The following is a 27,166-nucleotide window of genomic DNA, read 5'->3' on the forward strand; positions in this document are numbered from 1 at the left end:
TTTTGTTTTAATTGACTGCCTAGTGTTCCACTGTGTGCATCTATGTAGTATACTTAAATAGTGTTCTATTTATGAAAATTTTAAACATTATAATGAATATTCTTGCAGATAAGCCACTTGAAACCTTCAGCCTAAAAAATGTTCAAGCCCCTACTTTATCAAAAATTCTTGGGGTTTTTTTTTTCCTTCTAAAAATGAAAGAATGCTTTTGTTTCCTGTCCCATCCTGGGCCACCTCCACAGTTGCCCCTCTAGGCCCAGCAGTGGCCCGACTCTTAAGGATGCAAATAAAGCTGATTGCTAGGACAGAACCAAAAGGTACCCCCAAAACAGGGCACCCCAAACAGCATCCCAGACTGGATGGACACAGGAGGAGACAGTGAATTCCCAGGGGCAAGCAAGGTCAAGAACCGGGCTCTCCCCAAATTTGTTTGGAGGTTTCGAACAAGGAAGGAAGGAGGAAACTCGTCACAGGAGGAATGAGATGTAGGCTGTGGCTACCGTTACTGGGATAGTCATTTTAGATTCCATCTGCCAGTGTTCTGTAGCTGTGGTAAGAGCTTATTTACTGTAATGTGCTTAAACATTTCTAAGTTTTATAAGCTGGTTGTTCCTTTATAAGCTATTTGACATACTCGTTTCTTCCTTTATTATAACGATCACTATCAGGTTATGGAAATGCTAAGTATTAATTTTATTTATAATTTAATTAATAAAACACAAAAGTATAAAGCAGGAAAAAAAAAAAACACACAAGAATCCTAGAGATACTCAGTTAATATAAAACCTGAGCGACCAGGGCGCCTGGGTGGCTCAGTGGGTTAAGCCGCTGCCTTCGGCTCAGGTCATGATCTCAGGGTCCTGGGATCGAGTCCCGCATCGGGCTCTCTGCTCAGCAGGGAGCCTGCTTCCCTCTATCTCTCTCTCTGCCTGCCTCTCCCTCTACTTGTGATCTCTCTCTGTCAAATAAATAAATAAAATCTTTAAAAAAAAAAAAAAAAACCTGAGCAACCAGAATTTTTCCTAGAAGACAGATTTGTCCACATCTGTGCTGGTTTTTCTAAAACCAAACTGATGAATGTGCTGTGCACAGCCTCAGTGACTAGCATGCAGGAGGCCAATGAGGGACATTTCTTTGTCTCTCCATGAGCCTCCCCTCCCCCACATCACTCAGTGAGGCCTTCCTGGACACTTGTCATAGGCCAGGAACCGGCCAGGTATTAGGAACTCAGCCCCAACACATGGAAGTAGCCCAGTAAGTATCCAAGGTAGTCAGCTGCAGTCTTGACTGCCTTGAGCTCACAGGAGATGCAAGCTTGCCTGAACATCTCCAGTTTGCATAAGAAAAACAGGTTTGTATCCCTCGATTACTATTGAGATCTCTCCTTAGAATATGATGGCTCTGCAAATTCCTCTAACATAGCAGTTCTTAATTCACAGAACAGAATCCCTAGGGGGAAAGGAAGGCTTTAGAGATTGTGATGTTCCCCCTGGGGCGGTTGCCCCCATTGACTTGGGATTCCCTGCCTTCATCCTAAAGAGCCTCTGCTCGAGAGGGAGTGTTGCCTGCTATCCCTTATCATGGAAGGGACACATCCCCTGGTTGAGAATCCTTGTGATGATGGATCACTTTAAATCACGAAGGACACCCTTTGCCTGGAGGCTGAGACCCAAGCAAATTGTATACCCTTAGGTACCCTCACCCCAGCCAAGATGCACTGACCCCCCCCACCCCCCCAGTAGCTTCTGTATTTAATGTTTTTAATGTTTGTGGTTTTTTTGTTTTTTTTTTTTTTAACGGTTTTCAGAAGTCTTTTACCTTAAGTATAGTTCTAAGTGATAGTGGTCAAGAGCAGGCCTACCAACACCTGGATTCAAATCCCAGCTCTGCCGTGCTGGCTTCATGACCACGTTGACCATTCTGGGCAGAATTCTCTCACCCGTGAAGTAGGGATAATAGCCTCACAGTTATTAATAACCCCTACAGGGTGGTGGTGGTGGTTAGGATTCAACGAGAGAGCCCATTTGAAGCATGTCCTGTGGTACATGCCAGTCAGACAATAATGTCGGCTGAAATTGCCGTTGGTTCAGTGTAATCATGAGTGATTCTCGAAACAATCCTGTGACTTCACTACCACATGTTATTATCCCCGTTCTTAAATTAAGAAAAACGAGGCTCAGAGCATGCTGTTCCCAGTCCTCCCCCACGCCTGCAGCAAACACGCACACACACACACACGGGCTCCCTGCTTTGACCCTTGGTGTCTGTAAGGCAGAACATGCTCAAGGTCGATTCTAGAAATGTGATTCTAGAAAGAGATTCATGCTGGAAAAGCCAAGGCAGGTGTTTTCCAACAAGCCAGGAGGGGCAGAAAGAACCCCCGTCACAGACAGGCCAGGTTGTATCACTAGAAAGATGTCAGGTGGTGAACGTACAGCTTAAGGAGTTTGAATTTGTGCTCAGGGGAGGTAGTGACTAGAGATGAGAACATAGTTGTGCCAACTCAGGAGGACAGTCCAGCTCCGTGGTTCGGGCTAACGTGTGAAGGGACCCCGTAGCGCTTACGGTGATGCTGTGAGCCGGACGGGTCACAGGAGTCGGCGAGCTTCCCCACAGCCAGGGCTGAGGGCCGGGTGGTCCAGGAATGATTCCCCATGACTACGTACTGTCCGTCCCAGCTCAGAGGCCGGCAGTTCTTCTTCGGGCCGCCTGAATGAGGAGCCAGCCGGCCGCCTTTAGCGTCGCACGGTGTTCGAGTTACCTGATGCTGCTTACCCAACCATCCAGATACACAGTGCCATAGAAGAACATCCATTTCATTACGTTTATGATACGGCAGTTCTGCTCTTTTCTGCTCAGCAGTACCTGGGGCCTCTACTGGGGTGGCTCAGATGACTGCTGATGTTGGAACTGCTCTCCTAGGGCCATCTATCTGGGGTCTTGGGTCCTCCCTGTATGGCATCGCCTAGAGACTGAAAGTCCGGGTGACTCCTTTGCTGTATATCTGGAGACCAGGCTGGGGTGACGGCAACTACTGTTTCTTTCCAGGCAGCCTCTGCCTCTGGCTAGCTTGCACATTTGCAGAGCATGGTGGCCTCGGGGTGTTTGCACATAGCTGGCTTCCTTCAAAGTGAGTGTTTCAAGAGACCTGGATGGAAGCTACAAGTCTCCTCATAACTGGATTTCAGAAGTCCCAGTGTGTCACTTCTGCCACATTCGGCTAACTGGGAAAGTCAGTAAAGCCGATCCAGATTCGAGGAGGTGGAGAAACAGACTCCCCACCCCTTAGTAGAAGGTCATGACATGTACACAGGGCAGTGGAATGGGTGGCAGCCATCTTGGAGATAGGCTCCCACATGTGGGTAGGGTTAAGAACATGGGCTTTGAGTCACTAATACTGGTTCACATCATAGCTCTGTAACTTTCTAGCTCTGTGATGTCAGGCAAGTTACTTAACCTCTCGGAGCTTGAATTTCCTCATCTATAAAATAAGGATAAAGATATTTTGCAGATAACTATGGTAGTACTTAAATGAGATAAACCTAGTGCTTGGCACACTCAATTCCTAACACCTGTGAAGTCCTTACTTGATGGTAGCTGTGCCACCTAGAGTAACTATAGTATAACTATACTATATATATATATATATATATATGCACACACACACACAATTATACTATATATAGTGTAACTACTGTATAACTATAGTAGCTCTCTTTCTCTGGTTCATCCTTTAGCTATTCATTCACTCATTTAGCATGCATTTACTGAGCGTGTGTGTCAGGCACAGTCTCAGGCACTGACCTCCCCTCAGTTGCAAAGATAGACATTGAAAGTAGACAGTAATTGGGCCTTCAGGTCTTTGAGCAGCATCTCTAGCTCTGCAGTGCCAGCCAGCATCACTGGGGTCATCACTGGTTTCAAGCTCAAAGGAAGAAGCAAGGCTTGTCACCTAATCCTCTCTTACACTGCAGTATTAACGTTTGGTCTCTTCCTCGTAGAGACTCCTACCCTCGCAGTAACTGTCCTCCCATTTAAATAGGGGGATTGTCACTAGAGAGAGGCAAGAGAAATGAATCTTCCTCCCCGTCTAAACATGTGTCTGCAGGTCCCATCTGATGAGTGTTCCCCTCAGGGGCCCTGGTATGTCAGTAACGCATTCAGAGCCCCATCAGAATCAGCTGCTCCTCGTGCCCAGGGCCCTCCCTGGCTTCCAGAATCAATACCTCAAACATTGAGGCAACAGAAGAGATAGGAAAGGTAACAGTGTCCAACTCTTTACTATATATAATTATAAGAAAAGAAAAAAAAAAAACAACAACTCTGTAAAGCATTCTAAAATAAAGCGGAAAGTAAGACATCACAAAGAACAAAGCCAAACCAGGAGAGGCCATTTGGCACAGTCTAGTCTCAACATCTTATTCGAGCAGTTTCCTAACACCAAGAACTAATTAGAAATGAAAAGGCAGGGCTTCTAACCCTGTACCTTCAAAACCTTTCAGCTTCCCATAATAATCATGTGAAAAATCTCACTTGCTCAAATGAGCATCTCCGACTTTCTGAAGACACTGGAACTTTAAGTAAATCTCACTTTCAGGAATTTGTTTTTAGGTTAATGATAAAGGAATTCACACTCATTAAGCTCCACTGCTTCAGTATCTAAAAGCTGAACATTGTAGAATCACTGAATCTGCCATCTTTCCCTTAGTCCATGTGCCCACCCAGAGCATGAATATCTGCTACATAGCCCTGACAGATGGACATCAACCATCTCCACTGTCCTGCTGAACAAGACCAAGAGCCCGTGACCTCACATGGAGACTACAAAAGTCAAAAGCCCCATTCTGCCTCTCAGAAGGGTTCCCCTCTGTGCTCTAGGAAGCAAAGCTGACGATGACGTGAGTGCCAAGTGTAGGCAGTCGGAGGGTTCAGCCCTCTTTGTGCAGTGATGGCCAGAGCTGTCTGCCAGCCCTCCTCCACTATCATTTGTCGGTGCCCTGCTAATTTACCAGTCTGACTCATCCTTGGAGGCAAACATGGGATCAGTGTTCATTGCAGGAAGTGCTCAGTTGGCTGTTCAAGGTTCAGTGTCTCCAACAAGCACACGCCTGTCTTGGGGGGCCGTCATTTCTTAACATGTCACTCAAAGGAAAGATACCTCCTCTGTCAAAACAGGTTTCAAGCTCAGAAGCATTTTCCCTTCTTGGGTCTAAGACCACAGCAGTCTGGCATTGACCTGAAATCTGATTGGTCCGGAAACCCACAGGCCTCTTCCACATGGCCTCCAAAGGCCTTGAATCTTCCTCACTGTCTTCATCAAGTGGGAACCATGGGAATTAAGCTGTTCTGTGTGCTGGATTGGGGAGGAGGGGCCGGAGTGAGGGGGCATAGTCACAAAAGCAGCATAAGCAGAATGCCATTTCTGTTTTGAAAAACCATGAATAGATATTCTAGGACACTGATCAGAATGAAAACTTGAGACAGACCACGCCTGCTCTCTGCTGGTACAGTGATTTTAAGAAAGCTCTCTATGACTGCCCGGCATCTACCTCTTTGGAGCACTGTGGCCTCAGGGGGATTGTCAGGCCCCTGTCTCTCTGAGGTCAGGCAACGCCATGTTTTCTCAGTGAGAGAAGACCAGAGTGCTGGGAAGAGAAGGCAGAAATCAAAGATGTACATCTGGAGAAAAAAAATAAAGCTAGAAGTCGTCTTGAAGGGAGTGCTTGAAGGTTCAAGGAAAAAAACCCTTCTCCCAGTCACTGCTTGGCATGGCATTTGGGCCTGACAGACTCTCCTGTCTCTTGCTGATTTGATGATAAAATATGGAGTGGACCCACAGGGAGAGCAAGCGCCTCAAGAAATAGATGGATAATTGGCTCTGTTTGCATGCTGGCTGCTGTAACTGTGAGACACCACACCAGCATGACTAATGCCTCTCCCCTCCGCCTAAATTAGATTTTGATTGTGCTTTAGAGATGTTCACTGAATCACAGATGTTTAAGGTAAAAAGACCCCAACTTCTCAGGAACACCTCCCGTGGAGTGTGTGGGCTTATCCCCACAAGCACGGCTGAGGCGCTCCCAGAACTCAGATGAAGGACCATAGTAACCCCTTATCTTCCAAGGCCTGGGAGCAGACCAGCTGCCCATGAGGGAGGCTCTGAAGGTAACAGGCTGCTGGGGCCAGTGGGTGTGGGCCTACTCCCTGGAGGGTGAAGCTGGGGGTCGGCTCCTTAGCGTGGCTGTAAGCCAGTGCTTCATATTGCTGACTAATGCCTCATGTAGACTCTAAATTGGACCTGGGGTTTCCTGTTCTTCAAAGATTTCCACTGAGTCACTGCCACCCCAGGTGAACTAGTTCAAGGTCCTTGCTAGTTCATCTCCCACAGTGTTCCTCAGGCTATTCAACTTGGCCAACCTGCAGTATACCGTACAGAGTACATGCTTTTCTCTTTTCTCTTGCAGAATCTAGCCTACGAAATCATCCTAACACTGGGACAGGCATTTGAAGTTGCTTACCAACTCGCACTACAAGCAAGAAAAGGGGGGCATTCCTCTACGCTTCCAGAAAGCTTTGAAAACAAACCCTCCAAGCCCATCCCCAAGCCTCGTGTCAGCATTCGCAAGTCGGTGGTAAGTAGAGACGATACAGACATTCTGAAAATCTTGAGCTGGAGGGAGAGAAGCTGTTAAGCAGGTCCCGAGTGATGTGGGGGCATGATTTTCTCTGTCTCCTTTGGCCTCCTTCTCCTCCTGGCATGCCTCCTTCATCCTCCCAGCCTGGTTCCTGCAAAGTCTCGGGGGACCATCTGTCTGAACCTAGAGGCTCCCAAGAAAATTCTTTCTCTGTCACCTGTGGCAGCTCTGTGACAGGGAGACTGGTGTGCTGCTGCTTCCTTGATGAATCTTTCCTGAAGCTTCAGGCAAGCTTGAGAACAATGTTCTCCGACGCTTCACTGCCATCCCACCAGGGGCCAAAACCTCTTGCAAGCCACAGGCCCTTGGAGAGGTGGGCAAAGGCTCACAGCAAGATGTCCCGGGCACTCTGCTAGAGGAAGCTAGCTAGATGCACAGGCTGGGCACACATCTTGGGTCAGAGCAGAGCGGCCGTCTCCCCCTTTGCTGGAGGCTTAGACGCCAGCATTCAGCAGGCTCTCTCCCAGCAGCTGAGGCCTCCTGCAGAGCGGTGACTCTTCAGACAGTACAGTCCCTCCTTCCTCCTCGTCATCTGCCTTCCTCCAGGAATTTCCTCCCCTTCCCTCCCACAAGCTCTGTAGACATCCTGTCCTAACAGACTTTCATGACTTCAAAGCGGCCTCCTCTGGTAGTAGCAGTACCCAGAAGCTGGAACGTTCCCAACCAGCCTCCCATCTGGCTTCTGCTCTGGCTGCCGTATGGCATCCTAGGAACTCTGGGGCTTGGGACAGACAGGCACCCCCAGATGCCTTGCTGTCATGCCCACATAACCTTCTATCTCTAGCGCTCTCCTCCCCACCATCCCCAGCTTGTGGGGTCATGGGGGAAGTGTAGGATCTCTAATGTTTGTCAGAAAGCACCTCCCTTTGTGACCATGCGGCTTGTTTAGTCTTCTTTTGGGCCTCTACTCCTGCCACCATTCTTGAAAACTTCAGTCTTTGGGGATGATCCCTCCGGCATCTGGCCTCTGCTCCTTGACTACTCATTTCCAGCCCACTTCGACCGTTCACTCCCATGCTCACGCATCATCTTGAGCATCACCAGTAACTGCATGTCCTCTGAAAATCTTCCCTTCAAACACCGTGGTCCCTTCACCTCTGCACCTACCCAACTGCACTGGTACCCAGTCCTGATGCACTCCCACAAATCCAACTTGTTATTTTCAATTGCTTCTTTAATATCTAACAGACATCTAAAACACAGCATGTCCCTAACAGCATTCTTTTCATTTTCATTCCAGTATAGTTAATATACAGAGTTACATGGGTTTCAGGTGCATAATAGAATGATTCAGCATTTCTATACACTACTCAGTGCTCATCTAGACAAGTAATCTTAATCCCCTTCACCTATTTCCCCCATCCCTCCCTTCCGCTAACCATCAGTTCTCTATAGTTAAAGAGTCCGGGGTTTTTTCCTTTGTTCATTTCTTAAATTTCACATATGAGTGAAATGTATGGTATTTGTCTTTCTCTGACTTATTTCACTTAGCTTTATACTCTGTAGATCTATCTACATTGTTCCAAATGACAAGATTTTATTTGTTATGGCTGAGTAATATTCCATTATGTGTTTGCACGCATGCACATGTACACACACATATATGTATATATTACACACACACACACATTTTTCTTTATCCATTCATCCATCAGTGGACACTTGGATTACTTCCATAATTTGGCTCTTGTAAATAATACTGCAATAAACAGGGGTTCATGTATTTTTCCAAGTTAATGTTTTCAGATTCTTTGAGTAAATACCCAGTAGTGTGATTTTGGGGTTGTGTTGTTAGTTCTATTTTTAATTTTTTAACGTTTTCCACAGTGGCTATACCAGGTTGCTGTCCCACCTACGGTGCAGGAGTGTTCCTTTTTCCTCCACATCCTCACCAACACTTGTTTCTTATGATTTTGATTTTAGCCATTCTGACAGGTTTGAGGTGATATCTCACTGCGATTTCGATTTACATTTCCCTAATGATGAGTGATGTTGAACATCTTTCCATGTGTCTGTTGGCCATTTGTGTATCTCATTTGGAGAAATGTCTTTGATGTCTTATACCAACTTTTAACTGGATTATTGGGAGGTTTTGGTGTTGAGTTGTAAAAGTTTTTTTTTTTTTTTTAATTTCATTTATTTATTTGAGAGAGAGAGAGAGCATGAGCAGGGGGAGAGGCAGAGGGAGAAGACAACTCTCCACCTAGCAGGGAGTTCAATGCAGGGTTCAATCCCAGGACCCTGGGATCATGACCTGAGCCAAAGGCAGAGGCTTTCACCCACTGAGCCACCCAGGCGCCCCTAAAATTTCTTTACATATATTAGATACTAACTCTTTATGGGATATGTCATTTGCAGATATCTTTTGCCATACAGTAGGCTGTCTATTAGTTTTGTGGATTGTTTCCTTTGCTGTGCAGAAGGTTTTTATGTTGATGTAGTCCCAGTAGTGATTTCTGCTTTTGTTTCCTTTGCCTCAGGAGACATCTAGAAAAATGTTGCTGTGGCCGATGTCAGAGAAATTACTGCCTGTGCTTTCTTCTAGGATTTTTATGGTTTTAGGTCTGATATTTAAGTCCTTAATCCATTTTGAGTTTATTTTGTATATAGTGTAAGGAAGTGGGTCACCTTTATTCTTTTGCATGTAGTTGTCCAGTTTTCCCAGTAACATTTGTTGAAGAGACTCTTTCCCATTGCACATTCTTGCCTCCTGTACTGAAGATCAATAGATCATATCATAGGTTGATTTCTGGTCTCTCTCTTTTGTTCCATTGATCTGTGTGTCTGTTTTTGTGCCAGTACCATACTGTTTTGATTACTACGGCTTTGTAGTGTAACTGAAACTGGCATTGTGATTCCTCCAGTTTTGTTGTTCTTTTTCAAGATTGCTTTCACTATTCAGGGTCTTTTCTGGTTCTATACAAATTTTAAGATTGTCTTAGTTCTGTGGAAAATGTTGTTGGTATTTTGATAGGGATTGCATTAAATCTGTATATTGCTTTGGGTAGTATGGACATTTTTACAGTATTTTTTGTCCCAGTCCATGAGCATGAAATATCTTGCCATGTTTGTGTTATCTTCAATTTCTTTCATCAGTGTTTTATAGTTTTCAGGGTATAGATCTTTCACATACGTGGTTAAGTTCATTCCTAGGTATTTTATTATTTTTGGTGCAATTGTAAGTGGGATTGTTTCGTTAATTTCTCTTTTTGTTAACTCATTATTAGTGTATAGAAATGCAGTGTTTTTCTGTATATTGGTTTTGTATCCTGCGACATTACTGAATTCATTTATCAGTTCTCGTAGTTTTTTGGTGGAGTCTTTAGGGCTCTCTATACATAGTATTATGTCATCTGCAAATTATGAAAGTTTTTCTTCTTCCTTACCAGTTTGGATGCTTTTCATTTCTTTTTCTTGTCTGATTGCTCAGGCTAGGATTTCCAGTACTGTGTTGAATAAAAATGGTGAGAGTGGACATCCTTGTCTTGTTTCTGATCTCAGGGGAACAACTCTGTTTTTCACCACTGAGTATGAAGTTAGCTTTGAGTTTTTCATGGGTGGCCTTTATTATGTTGAGGTATGTTTCCTCTAAACCTTCATTATTGAGCATTTTATCATGAATGGATATTGAATTCTGTCAAATGCTTTTTCCTGCATCTTTTGAAATGATCATATGGTTTTTATCCTTTCTATTATTGATGTGATGTTTCATGTTGATTGACCTACAAATACGAACCACCTTTGCATTCTGGGAATAAATCCTATTTGATCGTGGTGAGTGATTTTTTTAATGTATTGTTGAATTTGGTTTGCCAGTATTTTGTTGTGGATTTTTGCATGAATGTTCACCAAGGATATTGGCCTGTAGTTCTCTTTTTTGATGGTGTCTTTATCTGATTTTGATATCAGGGTAATGAGGGCTTCAGAGAATGAATTTGGAAGCTTTCCTTCTTCTATTCATCGGAAGAGTTTGAGAAGAATAAGTATTAGCTCTTCTTTAAACATTCAATAGAATTTACCTATGAAGCTCTTTGGTCCTGGACTTTTGTTGGGAGTTTTTTTGATTACTGATTCAATTTTGTTGCTGGTAATTGGTCCGTTCAAATTTTCTATTTTGGGGGCACCTGGGTGGCTCTGTGGGTTAAAGCCTCTGCCTTCAGCTCAGGTCATGGTCCCAGGGTCCTGGGATCGAGCCCCACGTCGGGTTCTCTGCTCAGTAGGGAGCCTGCTTCCTCCTCTCTCTCTGCCTGCCTTTCTGCCTACTAGTGATCTCTGTCAAATAAATTAAAAAAAAAAAAAAAACTTTTAAAATTTTTTTTCTATTTCTTCCTGACTCAGTTTTGGGGAGGTTATATGTTTCCAGGAATTTACCTAATTTCTTCAAGGTTGTCCCACTTGTTGGCATATAATTTTTCATGATATTCTAATTTTTATTTTTGATGTGTCTGGCGAGAGATTTTTCAGTTGTGTTGATCTTTTCAAAGAAACATCTCCTGAGCTGTTGGTTTTCTAATTTTCTGCTCTAATCTTTATGTCTTTTTTTCTGCTCTAATCTTTATTATTTCCTTCTTTCTGCTGGTTTTAGGTTTTGGGTTTTTTTCCCCTAGCTCCTTTAGGTGTAAAGTTACATTGTTTGTGATTTGTCTTGCTTCTTGAGGCAGGCCTGTATTGCTATAAACTTCCTCTTAGAATAGCTTTTTGTACATCCCAAAGATTTAGCATCATTGTGTTTTCATTTTCATTTGTCTCCATATATTTTTTTATTTCCTCTTTGATTTCTTGGTTGACCCATTCATTTTGTAGTAATGTTACTTAACCTCCATGTATATGTGTTCTTTCCAGACTTTTTTCTTGTGGTTGGTTTCTAGTTTCATAGTGTTGTGGTCAGATACATGATATGACTTCAGTATTTTTTAATTTGTTGAGGCTTATTTTGTGGCCTAACAGCTATTTTGAAGAATGGTCCTGTGCACTTGAAAAGAATGTGTAGTTTGTTTTAGGATGGATATTCTGATTATATCTGTTAAATGCATCTGGTCCAGTGTGTCATTCAAAGCAACTGTTTGTTTATTGATTTTCTGTTTGGATGATCCATTGATGTAAGTGGGTATTAAAGTCCCCTACTATTATTGTATTACTATTGGTTACTTCCTTTATATTTGCTGCGAGCTGCTTTATGTATGTATTTGGGGGCTCCCATGTTGGCTGCATAAATATTTACAACTGCTCTATCTTCTTATTGGATTGTTCCCTTTAGGTAGTGTCCTTTGTCTCTCAGTACAGTCTTTTTTGAAGTCTATTTTGCCTCCTCTCCCCCATGTTTTAGGTGTATGGTGTCATATTTTGCATCCTTTTATTTTGTGAATCTCTTGACTGATTTTTATAGATATACTTAATTGTACTGCTTTTGTGCATCTTGTTTTTCTTACTCCTGCTTATGGTCTTTCCTTTCCACTCAAAAAGTTCCCTTCAACATTTCTTATAGAGCTTGTTTAGTGGTCATGAATTAATTACTTTTTTATCTGGGAGATTCTTAGGAGGAAAAATCTCTCCTATTCTAAATAATAGCCTTGCTGGTTGGAGGCTTTTTCCTTTCAGCACTTGGAATATATCATGTCATTTTCTTCTGGTATGCGAAGTTTCTGCTGAAAAATCAGCTGACAGCCTTATGCCATTGTATGTAACTGTTATCTCCTGCCACTTTAAAAGTTCTCTTTATCACTACTTTTTGCCATTTTAATTACAATGTGTTTCGGTGTGGACCTCCTTGGGTTCTTTTGTTGGGGGCTCTCTGTGCCTCCTGGATCTGGACTTCCATTTCCTTCCTGAAATTAGGTAAGTTTTAAGCTATTATTTCTTCAAATAAGTTATCTGCCCCCTTTTCTCTCTCTTCTCCTTCTAGAAACCCTATAATGCAGTGTTATTATACTGAATGGTGTCACTGAGTTCCCTTAATCTATTCTCATTTTTTGTTAATCTTTTTTCTTTCTCCTGTTCAACTTGATTGCTTTCCATTACTCTGTCCCCCCCATTACTGATCCACTCTTCTACTTCCTTTAGTCTATTTATTCCCTCTAGTGTATTTTTAATTTGTTATTGGGTTCTTCATCTCTGATTGGTTCTTTTTTATGTTTTTCTATCTCTTTGTTGAGGGTCTCACTGAGGTCCTGTACTCTTTTCTCAAGCCCAGTAAGTACCTTTATGACCTTTAACTTATTTATCAGGCATATTATCTCCGTTACTTATCTCCAAGAGTTTAGCTGTCTTGCTGTGATTTTGTCCTGTTCTTTCATTTGGGACATATTCCTCCGTTTCCTCATTTTGTCTAACTCCCTGTGTCTGTTTCTATGTGTTAGGAAAGTTAGCTATGTCTCTTGCTCTTGAAAGTAGTGGCCTTAACAAGAAGAGGTCCTATAGTGCCCTGCAGTGCAATATCCCTTCTTTACCAGAACCTGGCACTTATGGGATATCCCGTGTGCATTGTGTGCACCTTACTGTTGTGGCTGTGCTGCTTTTGCCTTCAGTCCAGTTGTCTTCCATGGCTCTCTTTACCTGTTGTGGGCAGGGTTTGGTTCCCTGTGTTGTTAGTGGGCCAGTCTGGGGCAGCCTTGGGCTTGAGTTGGGTTAGACCAGGTATTTTCCAGAGCTGCAGGAGCACTGCACTGCAGGGCACTCTCCCTGTGTTGTTCCCTTTTTGTTGGTGAGTGAGGCCTGTAGTCAGACCAAATATCTGCCCCCAGTCCACTCCTGGGGCCACAATCAGATTGCTTGTGTGGTTTTAGTCCCTATTCCCCAGGGCAGGAGTCCCTTTGAGGTGGTGCTGACCTGTCAGGGCTGGTTGTATACTGCCATGCTTGTGGTGTTGTTTTGGATGGATTCACCAAGGCCAGACTGGGGGGTAAGCATCCAGGGCATGCTGTTAGCAAGGTAGGTGGAGAGAGTTCTTGCTGCAGTGGTTCACACAGGTGTATCTAGGCTGGGGGGTGGGAGAGGGAAATGGTGCCTGCCAGTTCTTTTGTTCTTAAATAAGTCTCCCAAAGACCTCTGCCCCTCCAGCACATGCTCTGAGATTAGTAAACAAATCTCCCTCCCTCCTGTATATCCCAGGTGTTTTTCAAACTGCTGCTTCAATGCTGTATCTTGGTGGGGTTATTTGTTATGCTGTCTCTTTCAGGGCAGGGACTCAGTTTCCTATCACTCTCTGGCTCACTAATTTTTAAAAGTTCCAGGTGTGTTAAACCCCACTGATTGTATGAACTCATGATGTTAAGTCCCTCTGGTTTTCAAAGCCAAATATTATAGGAATTCATCTTCCCAGCACAGGTCCTCTGTGCCTGGGATGGGGTTTGCTCCTCTCTCCTCTGCACCCACAACATCCCTCCCTTAGGGTCCTGCAGGTTTTTGGCTCCCAACTGCATTTCTGCCCTTTCTACCCTCTCCAGTATGGCCTCTGTTCTACAGTTAGCTATGAAAAGTCTTTTCTGCCAATCTATAGGTCATTTTCTGGGTTATTTACACTGATGTGGGTATTATCTAGGTGTATCCATGGGATGAGGTAAGCCTGGGATTCTCCTCCTCTGCCATCCTCCCTGGAAGTTCCCAGAACAGAATTCTCAATTTTCCCCTCAAAGCTATTTATACTGTCTTCCCCAGTTCAATAAATGGCATAACCATTCACCATGTTGCTTAAGCCATAAATCCAGAGGTCTTCCTTAATTCCTGTCTTCCTCTGACCACTGTGTACAACACCTGGGCAGATTCCATCTACTCAGCCCCTAAAACATGTCTCAAATCCACCCACTCTCCATTTCCTCAGTCACCCTTCTCATCTAGGCTACCACCACTACTCTCTCCAGAACCATTGCAGTACATGTCCTAACAGTCTTCCTTCTTCCTCATGCAACCAGAGTGATCCTAAAACACACATCAGATCATGGCACCTCTGCCCCATATACCTAAACCTAATTTCTCCCCATGCTTGTCTCTGATGCTCAGGCCTTTCTATTCCTAGAAGAGACCAAAACTCACTCTACCTGAGGCCTTTGTGTCACCTGTTCCTTCCACCTATCATAGTATCCCCCATATTTCTGCAGAGCTGACCCCACTTGTTCAGATTTAAACTACATGAAGAGGCTTTTCCTGGACGATTCATTCTGAGGTAGATACCTAGTCACACTCAAGTGTATACTTGCTTTGAATTCTGTGTAGCACTTATTGATGGGGATTTATTATCTATACCCCTCCCCCCCCAAAAAAAACTAAGTAAAATATCCAGGAGTTGTCCCAGTATTTTTGGAATATCTTAGACTATTATATTGTTTCTCATATGGACTGGAAAATCTGCTCCTGGCAGGTGCCTCCATCTGACTTTGGTCTCCAAAAACCTCCAGATGAGCCCAACTGGATTGGGTGCCAGGACGGCTTGTAAAATACGCATTGAAAAGCCTTCACTGACAAATTTGAAAATATATAGTGAATAATACTGATGTCCTTTAACTGCCTCAACATGCTATCCCTCTCAGCTGGTATCCATGTTCCACTTCCCTCAGGTCCAGTTGTTTACTTTTGAGAAATATTCCATGATTCCTAAGAATATGTGAAGTCCTGCCCACAGCCTTGTGGAGATAAAATCAATTCATATTGGAAGGTAGCCAAAGGGCATGGATTCCCACAGCCTGTGAGCAGGCTCCAAAGCTCACAGTGCAAGAGTGGAAGAGAAATGAGAAATCCTAGAAATCTTTCTAGGCTTTCTTGCCCAAGCACTCCTGAGCAGGTGGCCAGGGCCAGGGAAGATGTGGAAACACCAAAAGATGAGACAGCAGTGTGGTGAAAAACTTCCTCCAAGACCCCTCCTGAGAGCTCACAGCTCAAGCATTACCCAGGAATGGCCTGTTTAACTTTGTATGCAAAGGGGCTAAAAATGGTTTTAACAGTAATTTTTATAGCTCAACTCAAGTCTGGTCCAAGGCTCAGCTTGACCTGGCCCTGCTCACCCTCCCATCTCCACTCTGCAAACTAACTGCAAGTTCTCAGCCAGCCACTTCTCTTTACCACGGAAGCTTTGCACATGTTATTCCCCCTCTCCCTGCCCCCTCACCAGACAAACTCTAGCTCATCCTCCAGCTGTTTAGACTTTTTTTTAAATATCAAGTACTTATGGTGTACCTACTATTATTATTATTTTTTAAAAGATTTTATTTATTTATTTGACAGAGATCACAAGTAGGCAGAGAGGCAGGCAGAGAGAGGAAAGCAAAGCTCCCTGCTGAGCAGAGAGCCCAATGTGGGGTTCGATCCCAGGACCCTGGGATCATGACCTGAGCTGAAGGCAGAGGCTTTAACCCACTGAGCCACCCAGGTGCCCCGGTGTACCTACTATTATTTACTGGGTTGTCAGGAGCTTTTCTAAGTTTGGGGGAAACAGTGAAGAGAATAAAATCCTATACTGTGTGGAGAATGAAGGAATAAATATATATGTGGCATAAAGATTATAAAGGGTAGAGCAGAAGAGGAGAGCAGAAAAGTAAGGATGCTATTTTTGTATTGGGTGAGGAGGTGATGTTTGAGTTGTGACCTGAACGATATTAGGGTGTAAGGCATTCAGGTGTCTGGGGAAAGGCATTCCCACAGAGCAGATGATGTGAGCAGAGGCCCTGGTACAATCTTGGTATGCAGGGAGAAGCAAAGTCAGTGTGGCTAGACCTCACCTTGAGGAATTTGGGCTTATTCTGTAATGGTAACTACTGTAGGCTTGAGAGCTGGAGAGTGACATAACCTGGTTCACCTTCTCTAGGAAGTCCCCTGGCTCCCTAACCACAGAGCACCCTCCCTCCCTCCACCCCTTTTTCAGTTTTGAAGTGCTTCTGTGTTTGCTCCCCATCTGTGTGCCTTCAAGAGCAAGGGCCAGGTCTCATTCACCACCTACCCTTTGAATGCCTTGCATACAGTCCTTATGCAATAAACATGTATGAAAAGAACAAACACGATTCTCACATACCTGTTGGTTTGTGACAGGACTGCAGGCCTAGTGTTGGTTTCCAAGAAGTGTTAGGAAGCATGTTTGCACCCTGGTACAGGTACCGTATAACAGGCATCAGCCTTTCTGTTTTAAAGCAGATCGACCCATCTGAGCAAAAGACTCTGGCCAATCTGCCGTGGATTGTGGAGCCGGGACAAGAAGCCAAGAGAGGAATTAATACCAAGTATGAAACCACAATTTTCTGATACCCACCATCCTCCTGTCCTTGCGGTGCCTTGCACGCTGAGCAGTCCCGGAGCAGGCTTCCCTTCGCGCCTCAGTTTCCACCCAGCCCAGGAGGAAGACTGCTCTGTTTGTGTGGCCTTGTCACGGGCGAAAGGCCACTGGCCATTCCTGGGGACGTTCTTTCTGCACCAGTGACAGAAAGTGTGCAACCAAGACTTTCCAGCTGTAACCCCTGAGAGGCATGAGTTGAGATTTTTGGCTGACACTCCTGACTCCCCCCCACCTGCCACCACCCAAGGTATTTCTAATGACTCTGCCCCCAACACTGCTTTGCTGAATTTGGGGATAATACCTTAAAAAAAAAAAAAGGTACAGGGGATCTCTAATACTGCCTAAAAGTATAAAAATCTTGGATTTTTCAGTCAGCAGTTTTAACGGTAGAATCAAAACAGAACTACCCCCACCTGTAAAATCATATCACTGAGCATCATTTCATGCATAAGGACAAAAACCACCCCCATGATTGCCAGGAAATCCCGTTTCCCAATTTCTATATTTGTGGATTTTATATGTAATCAACCATGTCAGATAAAGAAAACATTTACATCTATGGATTGATTCAAAATTTAAGAATGATTCAGAACAGAGGAATTTATTATGCACAGAAAAATGTGTCTTGTATTCAATATTTTTATTAAAAGAATGTTTCATTAATGCACTGATAAGAAAACTAGGTTAGTTGTGAGGGATGTTTCTGGTTTCATTTCTAAATAACTAAATTTTTACTGCTACCACCAAGAGGACTGGCTCGGGCGTGGCAAAGTGCTGATGACACTCCCCAGAGCAGGAGATTAGGGCAAGCAGACTGGCATCCAACCGAAAGTGCTGATGCAGCCATAAGCTGCAAAGATTGTTTTTTTTAACCTTCACAGTGTTTTAAAGAAAACGTTAAAAAAAAAAATCTAGGGCTCCTGCTGTCAAGATTTCTGTCATGGAAACCTTGTTTGAGAAAGGTGTTAACAAAATTCTATTGCAAAAATTTTTTTCTAGAAAAAACAAATACAAAAAAAAAAAAAAAGAGGAGAGATTCCAAAGTAATAAAACTCTTTTCTTGAAACAAATAAATGTTTGCTTACTATTTGATTAAATAAAATTTACTTACATTTCTTTAAGGTATTTTAATTTTTTTAATGTCTCTGTGGAGTATTTGTATGATACCATAATGTATATTTATGTAGAATCAAATTATATAAACAGTACCAATATCATTATAGAAAAAAATAACATTTTAACGTATATTGTTCTAACTGATCATATTGTGAATCATTTTGAAGTTCATTATAGCGATATTGATAAATTGTGGGATTGTCTTAATGTTTTTTTTATTAACCAGTATTATTTCAAACCTGAGGATTATCAGTTATTCATCAGTTGGTGAGTTTTAAAGAAAGATAATTAAATTTTATTTCAAACTGACAAATGTATATGGATTTAGTTCAGTGTTGAATAATTTTAATACAATATTAAATTACTTGACCTGAACAGTTCCTTGTATATATTTTGCCTATTCACTGTTGATATGTATGTAGTAAATGGAGAGTAAAATAACACTGAAATATGGTACCAAAAGGTAATTGTATAGGAGCAAAGTAAACAGTAGCTTTGCTAAGACAGAAACATATGTGTAAATATGCTTGGGCTTCCAGTTATAAATTTTGTAATTTTTGTCATTATTTATATCCTATTAAAAAAAAGCACACAAAATAAAACGGAAATTGTACAGCCACCGGTGCTTGGCATCATTCTGTGAGCACCTTCCCACTTCCATTTAGGAAAAAAAGCAAAGGCCCAGCCTCTTCCAACAGCTATAGCTAAAGGGCTTTTTTAATTGGCAAAATTGAGAAAATTTACTCATTTCTAAGTTCAACCAGTCTGAGTAAGATACAGTGGCCTTTAAAGCTTAAATTTCAGCCAGAAAATACCCAATGTCTTTAAATATTACAGTAGGCTACAAGGACAAATTACCAAAACAAATTTCTAAAAGGGCAAGGACCACCCAAATAGATCATTTGTGTGGGACAATACAGATAGCATGTTTGGGAAAACAACTACGCATTTGTCTCAGGTCGGGCTGCTAAATGAAATATCAGACTGTGTGGCTTAAACAACAGATGTATTTCTCAGAGTTCTGGCGGCTGGAAAGTCCAAGATCAAGATGCTGGCAGATAAGTTTCTCTCTGAGGGCTCTTCTCTTGGTTTGTAGGCATCTATCATCTTCCGGTGCGGTCTCATGACCTCTGCGTGTGTGTGTGTGTGTGTGTGTGTGTAAGTACACATGCACACAGAGTTGGGGGGCAGCAAACTCCCTGTTGTCTTTTCTTGTAAGGGCACTAATCCCCTTCTGAGGGCTCCACCATCAATACCCCATGTAACCTAATTATCTCCCAAAGGCCCACTTCCAAATACCATCAAATTGGAGGATTAGGCTTCAACATATAAATTTTGGTAGGGGTTAAAACATCACATAACAACATCAATCCTTCCATTTTTCTAAAACACATATGCCAGCTGCACATCAAATGATATAAGGCCATATTAGAGATACCGGAAAGATCGACATTTCACATTCTATATCCTGTGACTTTCAGGAGATCTCCCTGCACTCCTGGATCTAAGTCTGTTACTCTTTGAAACACAGACCAAAACATATGGGGTGCTACCAACCAGACATGCACAGACACATAGCTTTGAAAACACTAAAACCAACCTGAGAGGGAATGACATTCACCGAGGCAGAAAAGGCAGGTTTCCTGAAGAAAGGTTTGGGCTGGGATTTTAGATGGTAATGCTTCAACTGGGTTAATTTGGCCCTTTTTATCTTTGGTAACCACCAAGAGGTCAGCAGTCTTCTCTCTGTGGATCAAATGCTTATTTGTTATCAGTTATGGTCCCAGCATGAAGCAGATGGCACATTCCAATTGGGATATTTTAAGAGTTTAATAAATAGAACACTTACTTAGGTGTTAGCAGCATAAAGGGAAACAGACGGGTGGAACAGTGTCCCTGGGCTGGTAATGGCCTGAGGGAGAATGGGAAAGGAGAAGACTGTATGGAGGGGGCTGCCAGACAGGCTGAGGGACATGGGCAGTGGTAGTGGCCCTCAGAGAGGGAGCGAGGGATTAAAATAGCCTGGTCTCACTCTCTACCCTGTATTAGCTGAACCCACTGGAAGCCAGAAGACAAGGAGCCCATTGATATGGTCTACACAAGACAGGGAAGAGGAAGGAGAGATCTAAGGGGCAAATAGAAGAGAGCCAGCACATATAATGAAGGGATATGCAACCGATTTCTTGAAGGGGGAGTCTGACACATTAGTAACTGCAGTATCCATGGGCAGTCGTGATCCTTGAATGCTAGTACTATTCCAAAAAAGAACTTCAATTCAATTATTCATTTTTCTTACATTATATTCTATGATAAGTTTGGGTGAATGAACCCTATGAAAAGTATGCCTAGTTAATTCATTAATAAGTCATGGCAGTGGTTTTTCTCAAGACATACCAGATTTTCTGTTGGAATAGTTAGGAATATTATTGGGGTATATAATGTTTGGATATGATGGGCCAGTAAACAGGCTTAGACAATGAACTCATGGCCAAATTCTCAAAAATAAAAATTCACACTTGGACCCCAAGTAACATTGCTCTTAAACTACTTCTGAACAGAAAGGAAAATGTGATGAATGGGCTAGCCTCCAGAGTTCATTCTCCCACAGAACTGGAATATAATGACCATGTTCAGAAGTCTATATGGAACAAAGCCTTTTTTAAAGACATTTTTTCAGTTCTCTTTTTATATAAGGTATTCACTGGGTATGTTTCCTATGAAAATCAAGCCATCTGATGGTAATAAACCCATTTTCTTAAAATATAATTGGGGAACCAGCCTACATAGGCCAACAGAGTCTATCTGCACCAAGGCTGCATCAACCTGCTCCCTACTCCATTCCTGTCCCCCCTACACCTAGCCCACCCCATTCCCATTTACTGCTGTCTATGAAAATGTACAAATGAACCCAGGCATCTGGCTGCCCCAGCAACAGAGTCCTGTGTCCCACAGAAACCAGCTCCTTAGGAGGCAGAGAATTTCCTGAGGCTCGTTGCCCAATCACCATCCTGCATACTATGAAATTCCGTTAGTACCCATGAGCGAGGTCTTATTTTTGTAGGGGAATTAACCCCAAGAATTTGGTGCAGACCTAGGAATACCAGTTACACTTAACTGTTTCCTCTCTTCATCCCAGGCCAATGTACTCACTGACAACTTCCTCTGTGTTCATCGTGGCTCCATTCTACTTAGAATTGTTAATGCAAAGATGGTCATTCCTGACCCAACACACTGCACATTGTGTATCATAAGGAATTATAGCTACAAATTATTCATCATCGAAATAGTTTTTGTTTTACTCTCCAAAACCCCAGAGACCTGGGCTTGTAAAAGCTGCATAGGCGCTTAACTTTCCAAGAGTAGTTAATGACCAAGGGTATAAAAATTTACATCAGACTGCAACAGAGACTCTGCGCTGTCCAGCTCCATTAGGGTCCCTGCAACAGCTGAGGTTTTCTCAGGGGTTCAGACAACTGAAGAGCATGCATGTCACACAACAGTCCTCACAAGCACAGCAGAGCTAATGCGCATCTTCCAAGTCCCGCCATTTAGGAAACATCTAAGTTACGTCTCAGAGGACAGTATGAGCAAGCTGAGATAGGGTTGTTCTTACTCATGACATGGTAATAAAAGCCGTTCAAGGAAATCCATATTCAATAATTTAATTGTCCTCTGGATGTCTCAGTGCCTCCTCAATGAAGCATCCCAACAGCTGCTCCATGAGGAGCCTGCAGCTCTCCCTCTTACTGCCTCTCCTCAATAAGATATGTGAAAAGGGAAGCCAACACGCCTCCAAGTGAGAAGCAACATCAGCTGTTTTCTGACATTTGAAAGGCTGATTTCTCTCTACTTACCAAAAGTGCATGCTTCGTTTTCTGAGAGAAAAAAAAAACAAAAACAAAAACCGCAATATGCTAAGTGTTGAGTCAAGGGAGACTGGGAAGAAAGGCACAGGAAATTCAGGAATACCATTTGAGCAGGCCATTTCCGGGGTGTGTGTCTGGGTAGGGAGATGGAAAGTTGCAAACTCATATGGCTTCAGAGCCATGCAGGCATCATGAGTGAGGGAGGATGTGATGATCTACAGAGCAACGGTCTCATTTCAGGGGGCAGCTCCTACTTACTTTCAGCTGATTGTTGCCAGGCAGAAATAAAGACCCTGGGTCAACAGATTTTCTAAGAAATCAGTATTTATGCAAAATCACCAGATTTCCAAATGTTGGCAACAAACTCAGCATTTTAAAAAATAAGTGTGGGCCAAATAAAACTCATCTGTGGGCTGGGCGTGATCCATGCATCACTTCTTTGTGACTTTCTGAGATTCTACCAAGCTTCAACAGCCTCACAGCCAGCTAGATGTCCAGTACTTATCAGAGGAGGAACAGTGTGTCTGTGGCTAGAGTGAGGAGGCAGAGATGCAGAGTCACTGACTTTTGTTGGACTACTCTTATACACCAGGTTGGTTTATTATCAGGAACTGAATTTAGGAACTAGTAGCAAAGATCAGAAATAACAGTCTCTTAAACAGGAAAGGGTTGAATTTTTTTCTCATGTCATATCAATTTCAGAAATCATACAGGGCTGGAATGGGAGGTCAATAAGCTCCTTCTACATTCCTATTCTGTCATCCTTAGCATATAACATCTGTAAGGTCACCTCATGATCACAAAATGGCTGCTGGAGCATTATCCAGCACATCCACATTCCAGACAATAAAAAGAATAATGACCTAAGGTCTCCTACCCCCCAAATGAGTAAGACAATCTTTTAAGAGCTTTCCTGGAAGTTTCAACCCACAACTCTTTGGCCACCCCTATATAGGCAGCTGGAAAATGTAGCTATTGATTTTAGCCAAGCACACTGCAGCCTCCAACAATAAAGGAGCTGTTAGGAGGAAAAGGGAGAAACTGGATATTAGGATGGCCACCAACAGTTTCTGCATGATGGGAATAATCATGGCACTAGGTAAAAAGTGAAACCAAGTACACACAGGTGAGACACCTGGATAGAAAAGCCATGACCAGAGGAGGAACTGATGGTAATAACCCTAAAGGAGTTGCTCTATAAATTAACCATCAAATCCAACCACAAAAGATCCCCACATCTGTGTTAATATAATAGACATATCAAACATCTGTGCTGCCCAGCAACACTCCTGAGGTTGTCTTGGCAAAGCAGGTATGGGAGCATACTGTAGAAGCAGTCATCAAAGCTGGCAGCTGGACAGAAGAACTGGCAATGGCGTGGTCATCAAGGGCAACAGAGCAAAGGGTATTGGTTCTCAATCTCCACTGCACTCTGGAATCAACTGGGAAACTTTAAAATAATATGGATGCCTGGGTCCCATCTCCAGAGATTCTGAATTAATTGGCCTGGAATGAGGTCTGGGTTTAGGGAGGTTTTTAGATTTCTCAGATAAATTTGGTGCAACAAAGTGTAAGAAGCCTCACCCCTGGATGGATGAGGCCCTCCTGATCCCTTGAGTAGTTGGGCAGCACATCAGAGGCTCCTTGGGAAGAGGTCCTTGAGAAAATTAAAACACTTGCTGAAGGTCACACAGCTAGGACGTTACTGTAGCCAGGATGTGAACTTGGATACACCTGACAGCCAAAGCCAGAGTTCTACCATACTTCCAAGCACCAAACCCAAGCAGCAAGCCCAAGGTCTCTTTTCTCCATTCTCATTTTCAATCCTCCACTACTCATGGGTGCAAACACATCCCAAAGAGAAGAAAGTTCAAAAGAAAGTTTCAGACAGTTCAAAAGAAAGAACCTACCACGAGGTAGAAAAGAATGCCTGAAGAAATCAAAGTCACAGGTTCCCCCTTCATAAATCATGGAAACATGGGCAACAAATGAATGGAAGTTTATAACTGAAACAAAAGATGAAAATGCTATTGAGGTATCAGATGCTTGACATATCTTTCAACCCTCACAAAAAACTCTGCAATCAAGTATTGTGGTCCCTATTTGACAAATAAGGAAACTGAGGCTCTGAGAGGCTCACCTTTTCAAATGGAGGTTAGAGGAGAAAAGGAAATGAAATCAGGGCTGCCACTAATCTCAAATGAACCCCCTAAGAGTTTCAAAGCAGAAATAAGCATCTCCAGGGAGCAGGCCATAAGGCTGTTACCTTCCATGTTCAATGTTTGAATCATATGAGAATTGAGACCAGGCTGGGTAGTAGCCAAGGGCTGGAAAACCCAATACATCCCCCAACCTCTGCCATCCATTTGGATCCTACCAGAATGGACCCTGGTTCTTTTTTTCAAGGAGCAATCCCTACAGGCACAGAGATGGGCTAACCAGAATACTAAGAGTAGAAGCTCCTCAAGGGCGGGGACCACCTCTGACAGCTCAGGACTTAGAATCAGTCATGACACATGATGTGAATGACTGAAATGAATAATGAATTAAAGTGCAGAACTGAAATGATGTTCCTGGATCCTCTCACCCAGGGGCTTTAATGAGGTGGCCAACTTCATGGACCAAACACCCCAGCTCCACCACTTTGCTGTGGGGCGCTGGCAACTTAACCTCTCTGCACCTATTTCCACATTCTAGACAAGAGACAATACCTTGGCAGCCCTGTTGTGAGGATTCGATCACATAATGTGTGGAATATGCCCAGCATAGGACCTGGCACAGAAAACAACAGTAAAAAAATAATAGCTCTTCCTTCCTTCTTCCTAAAAAGGATTTGTTAGGTATTAGAAAGTTATTTGACAGAGTGGGGCAAATAAACACAAGATGAAGGGTTTAGAATCACTGCTAATTAAAAATGAATCAGAGATGAAAAACACAGATCTCCAAAATCTTCCCAAGGGGCTAAAACCCAAGCCGTGACCCCTAGATGAGTGTTCATCTGCCATAAACCCAGGAGGATTCCACTTCCAATTGAAACTGACATTCAACTTACAGCCCAGTGGGTCTGGGTCTCTCTATAAAGAAAATCAGATTTGGACTGTGGCCTTGGCTTTGTCACAGATTAACTGCTTGGGGTGCAGTTCTTCCTCTCTAGGCTAGGACTGCAGAGTCTGCAAATCCACTCAAGTACTATGAAGACAGAATAAGGGCTGGGGAGGCAATGAAGATCTGAATGGATGGTGAAATGTGTGCTTCTGCTCCCCACAAGAGTCACCTTGTGCTAAGCCGGAGCTTAGCACATTCATTCAGCTACTGGGTGTTTTCCAGTTTGATCAGTTGCTCAGAACCACGCCACCCAAACTTAGACCTGGCATGCTCTCTGTAGTTACTTACTCCAGCCCTGGGTGATGGGAAATCACAGCAGCAGATTTTTCTGTTCGCTTCTCTGTGATAAGCAGTATTCCCCGTTCTGAAGACCTAACCTCATAAATGAATTTACAATGAACACCAGCAGCTCATTTTCCTGAATCATAATTTAAATGAAAATTTCCCCAAGTTATGGTCTTCTTACATCACCTTAGAAGTAATACACTGTTGATGCCAAATGATTTCAAAGACTTGGTCTCTGGTGAGTCCCACGTTTGATGCCATTTTTCTATCCCTTCCCTGTGAATATACACAACTACACTATAAATCTAAGGTTAAACTCATAGCCTGATAGCAGCTGATATTCTAATTCAGGCATTTAATAACTGTATAGTATCTCCATAGTTTTAAGGGGAGGGGTTATGAGCAAGGAAATCTATTCAAGTGACAATCTTCAGAGACCAAGAATTATTCGAAAATCATTTCCTCCTTCTCTCAAGGTTGGTAAGTAAATTATAGTAACATAATGTTGAATAATAGATTGCCATACTTGCCAACTTAAACACTTCAGGAGCATGTTTATTCATTTCATATAATCTAGAAGCAAATCTTTTTATTCAAGTGAAGTTTTACTTTCCTCTAATGATCCTTCACAATAAAATGCCAAACTAAAGCAGAAAGATAAAGAAAATGCTGGTGACCTGCTCTTCTTAATTAGCCTCTTGATATCCTAGTGCAGAGGGAGAACACAGAATATGCCATGGGCACTCAAGCATCTGTAAAGGAATTTCAATCATTCAACAAATATTTATTGAGACTCCCAACTGGAGCCAGGCTTATGTTAGACTGTGGTGTAAAAGACATAGACCTGGCTTCATGGAGCTTATGATCTAATGAGGGACTCCAATAAGTAAATAATACAGGGTGCTAAAAGTCATGGCAGAGAAGAGGGCACTACGAAAGGACTGGGCAGACCTTCAGCAGAAGGGTTATCCCAAAGAATATATGAAGGATAAGAAGGAATCGGGGAAAAATTAGCCATGAGATGGTGAGTACAGAAGAGAGAACAGTGTACACAAAGACACAGAGGCAAGAGAGCACACAACAGGTCCAGGGTTTTAAAGAGAAGTAACAAGATTAAGATGGCTCTTTGGAAAGATTGAGCAGAGGGATGTGACTGGGGGCAGAGACAGCAGCCAGCAAACTGCTGTGAGGCCAAAGATGACACAACCTGAATTACACTAAGGAATGTTCACTGAGCACTTTCTTAGTCCAAGCGCTGAGGTAAGTACTTCATGAGCATTATCTTATTAAATCTTTACAACAACCATGAAAAGGAAGAACAGATACCCATTTTACAGATACAACAACTGCTGATATTTTCTTATTTTCTTATTATCTGTTATTCCCAACCTCTCCTAACAATTATAATGTATTTATGTATTGCCCCAGCTGCTACCTAAAATAGTGCTTGGCACACAGTAGATATGCAGGCCATATGGGAAAGACAAGCAGGTGGCTGAACAAACAAACCAATAAAGAAATTTTGCCCAAAATCACATTGAGTTAAGAGACCCACACCAACTGCATTCACTATAACTTACCACACCACGCTGCAATTCTTATTCTTTGTGGTCCTTCTCAGTCTCCTGTGCTGCTCCCTTGCCTCACCCAACTTCACACTGCTCTGGACTCTGGCTTACGACTCCAATCTTGTGTATCAACAACTGTTTCACTGCTGATCTCATCTGATCCTATGGTTTTAAATACATTTGATTCACTAATGATTCTCAGATTTATATTGCCATCACAGATTCTTCCCATGAACTCCAGACCTTTTTATCCAACCACCTACTCAACATCCCCGC

The 27,166-nt window shown here is 42.9% G+C and overlaps 1 protein-coding gene across 9 annotated transcripts in view; it reads left to right on the forward strand.

Annotated features, from left to right (window-relative positions):
- Positions 1–18,695, forward strand: part of ANKS1B (ankyrin repeat and sterile alpha motif domain containing 1B) — a 1,114,861-nt gene extending 1,096,166 nt beyond the window's left edge. For 6 of the 9 annotated variants that reach the window (XM_044228192.1, XM_044228194.1, XM_044228196.1 and 3 more), the window contains 2 exons: positions 6,465–6,632; positions 16,809–18,695. In XM_044228192.1, coding sequence (XP_044084127.1) covers positions 6,465–6,632; positions 16,809–16,919 — 279 coding nt within the window. In that variant the 3' untranslated portion in view covers positions 16,920–18,695. The remainder of the gene's footprint in view (positions 1–6,464; positions 6,633–16,808) is intronic. The other 3 variants (XM_044228193.1, XM_044228195.1, XM_044228188.1) reach the window with 1 other exon arrangement.
- The last annotated feature ends 8,471 nt before the right edge of the window (positions 18,696–27,166 follow it).

Source organism: Neovison vison, chromosome 12, assembly GCF_020171115.1.
Source record: "Neovison vison isolate M4711 chromosome 12, ASM_NN_V1, whole genome shotgun sequence".
Classification (NCBI taxonomy): Eukaryota; Metazoa; Chordata; class Mammalia; order Carnivora; family Mustelidae; genus Neogale; species Neogale vison.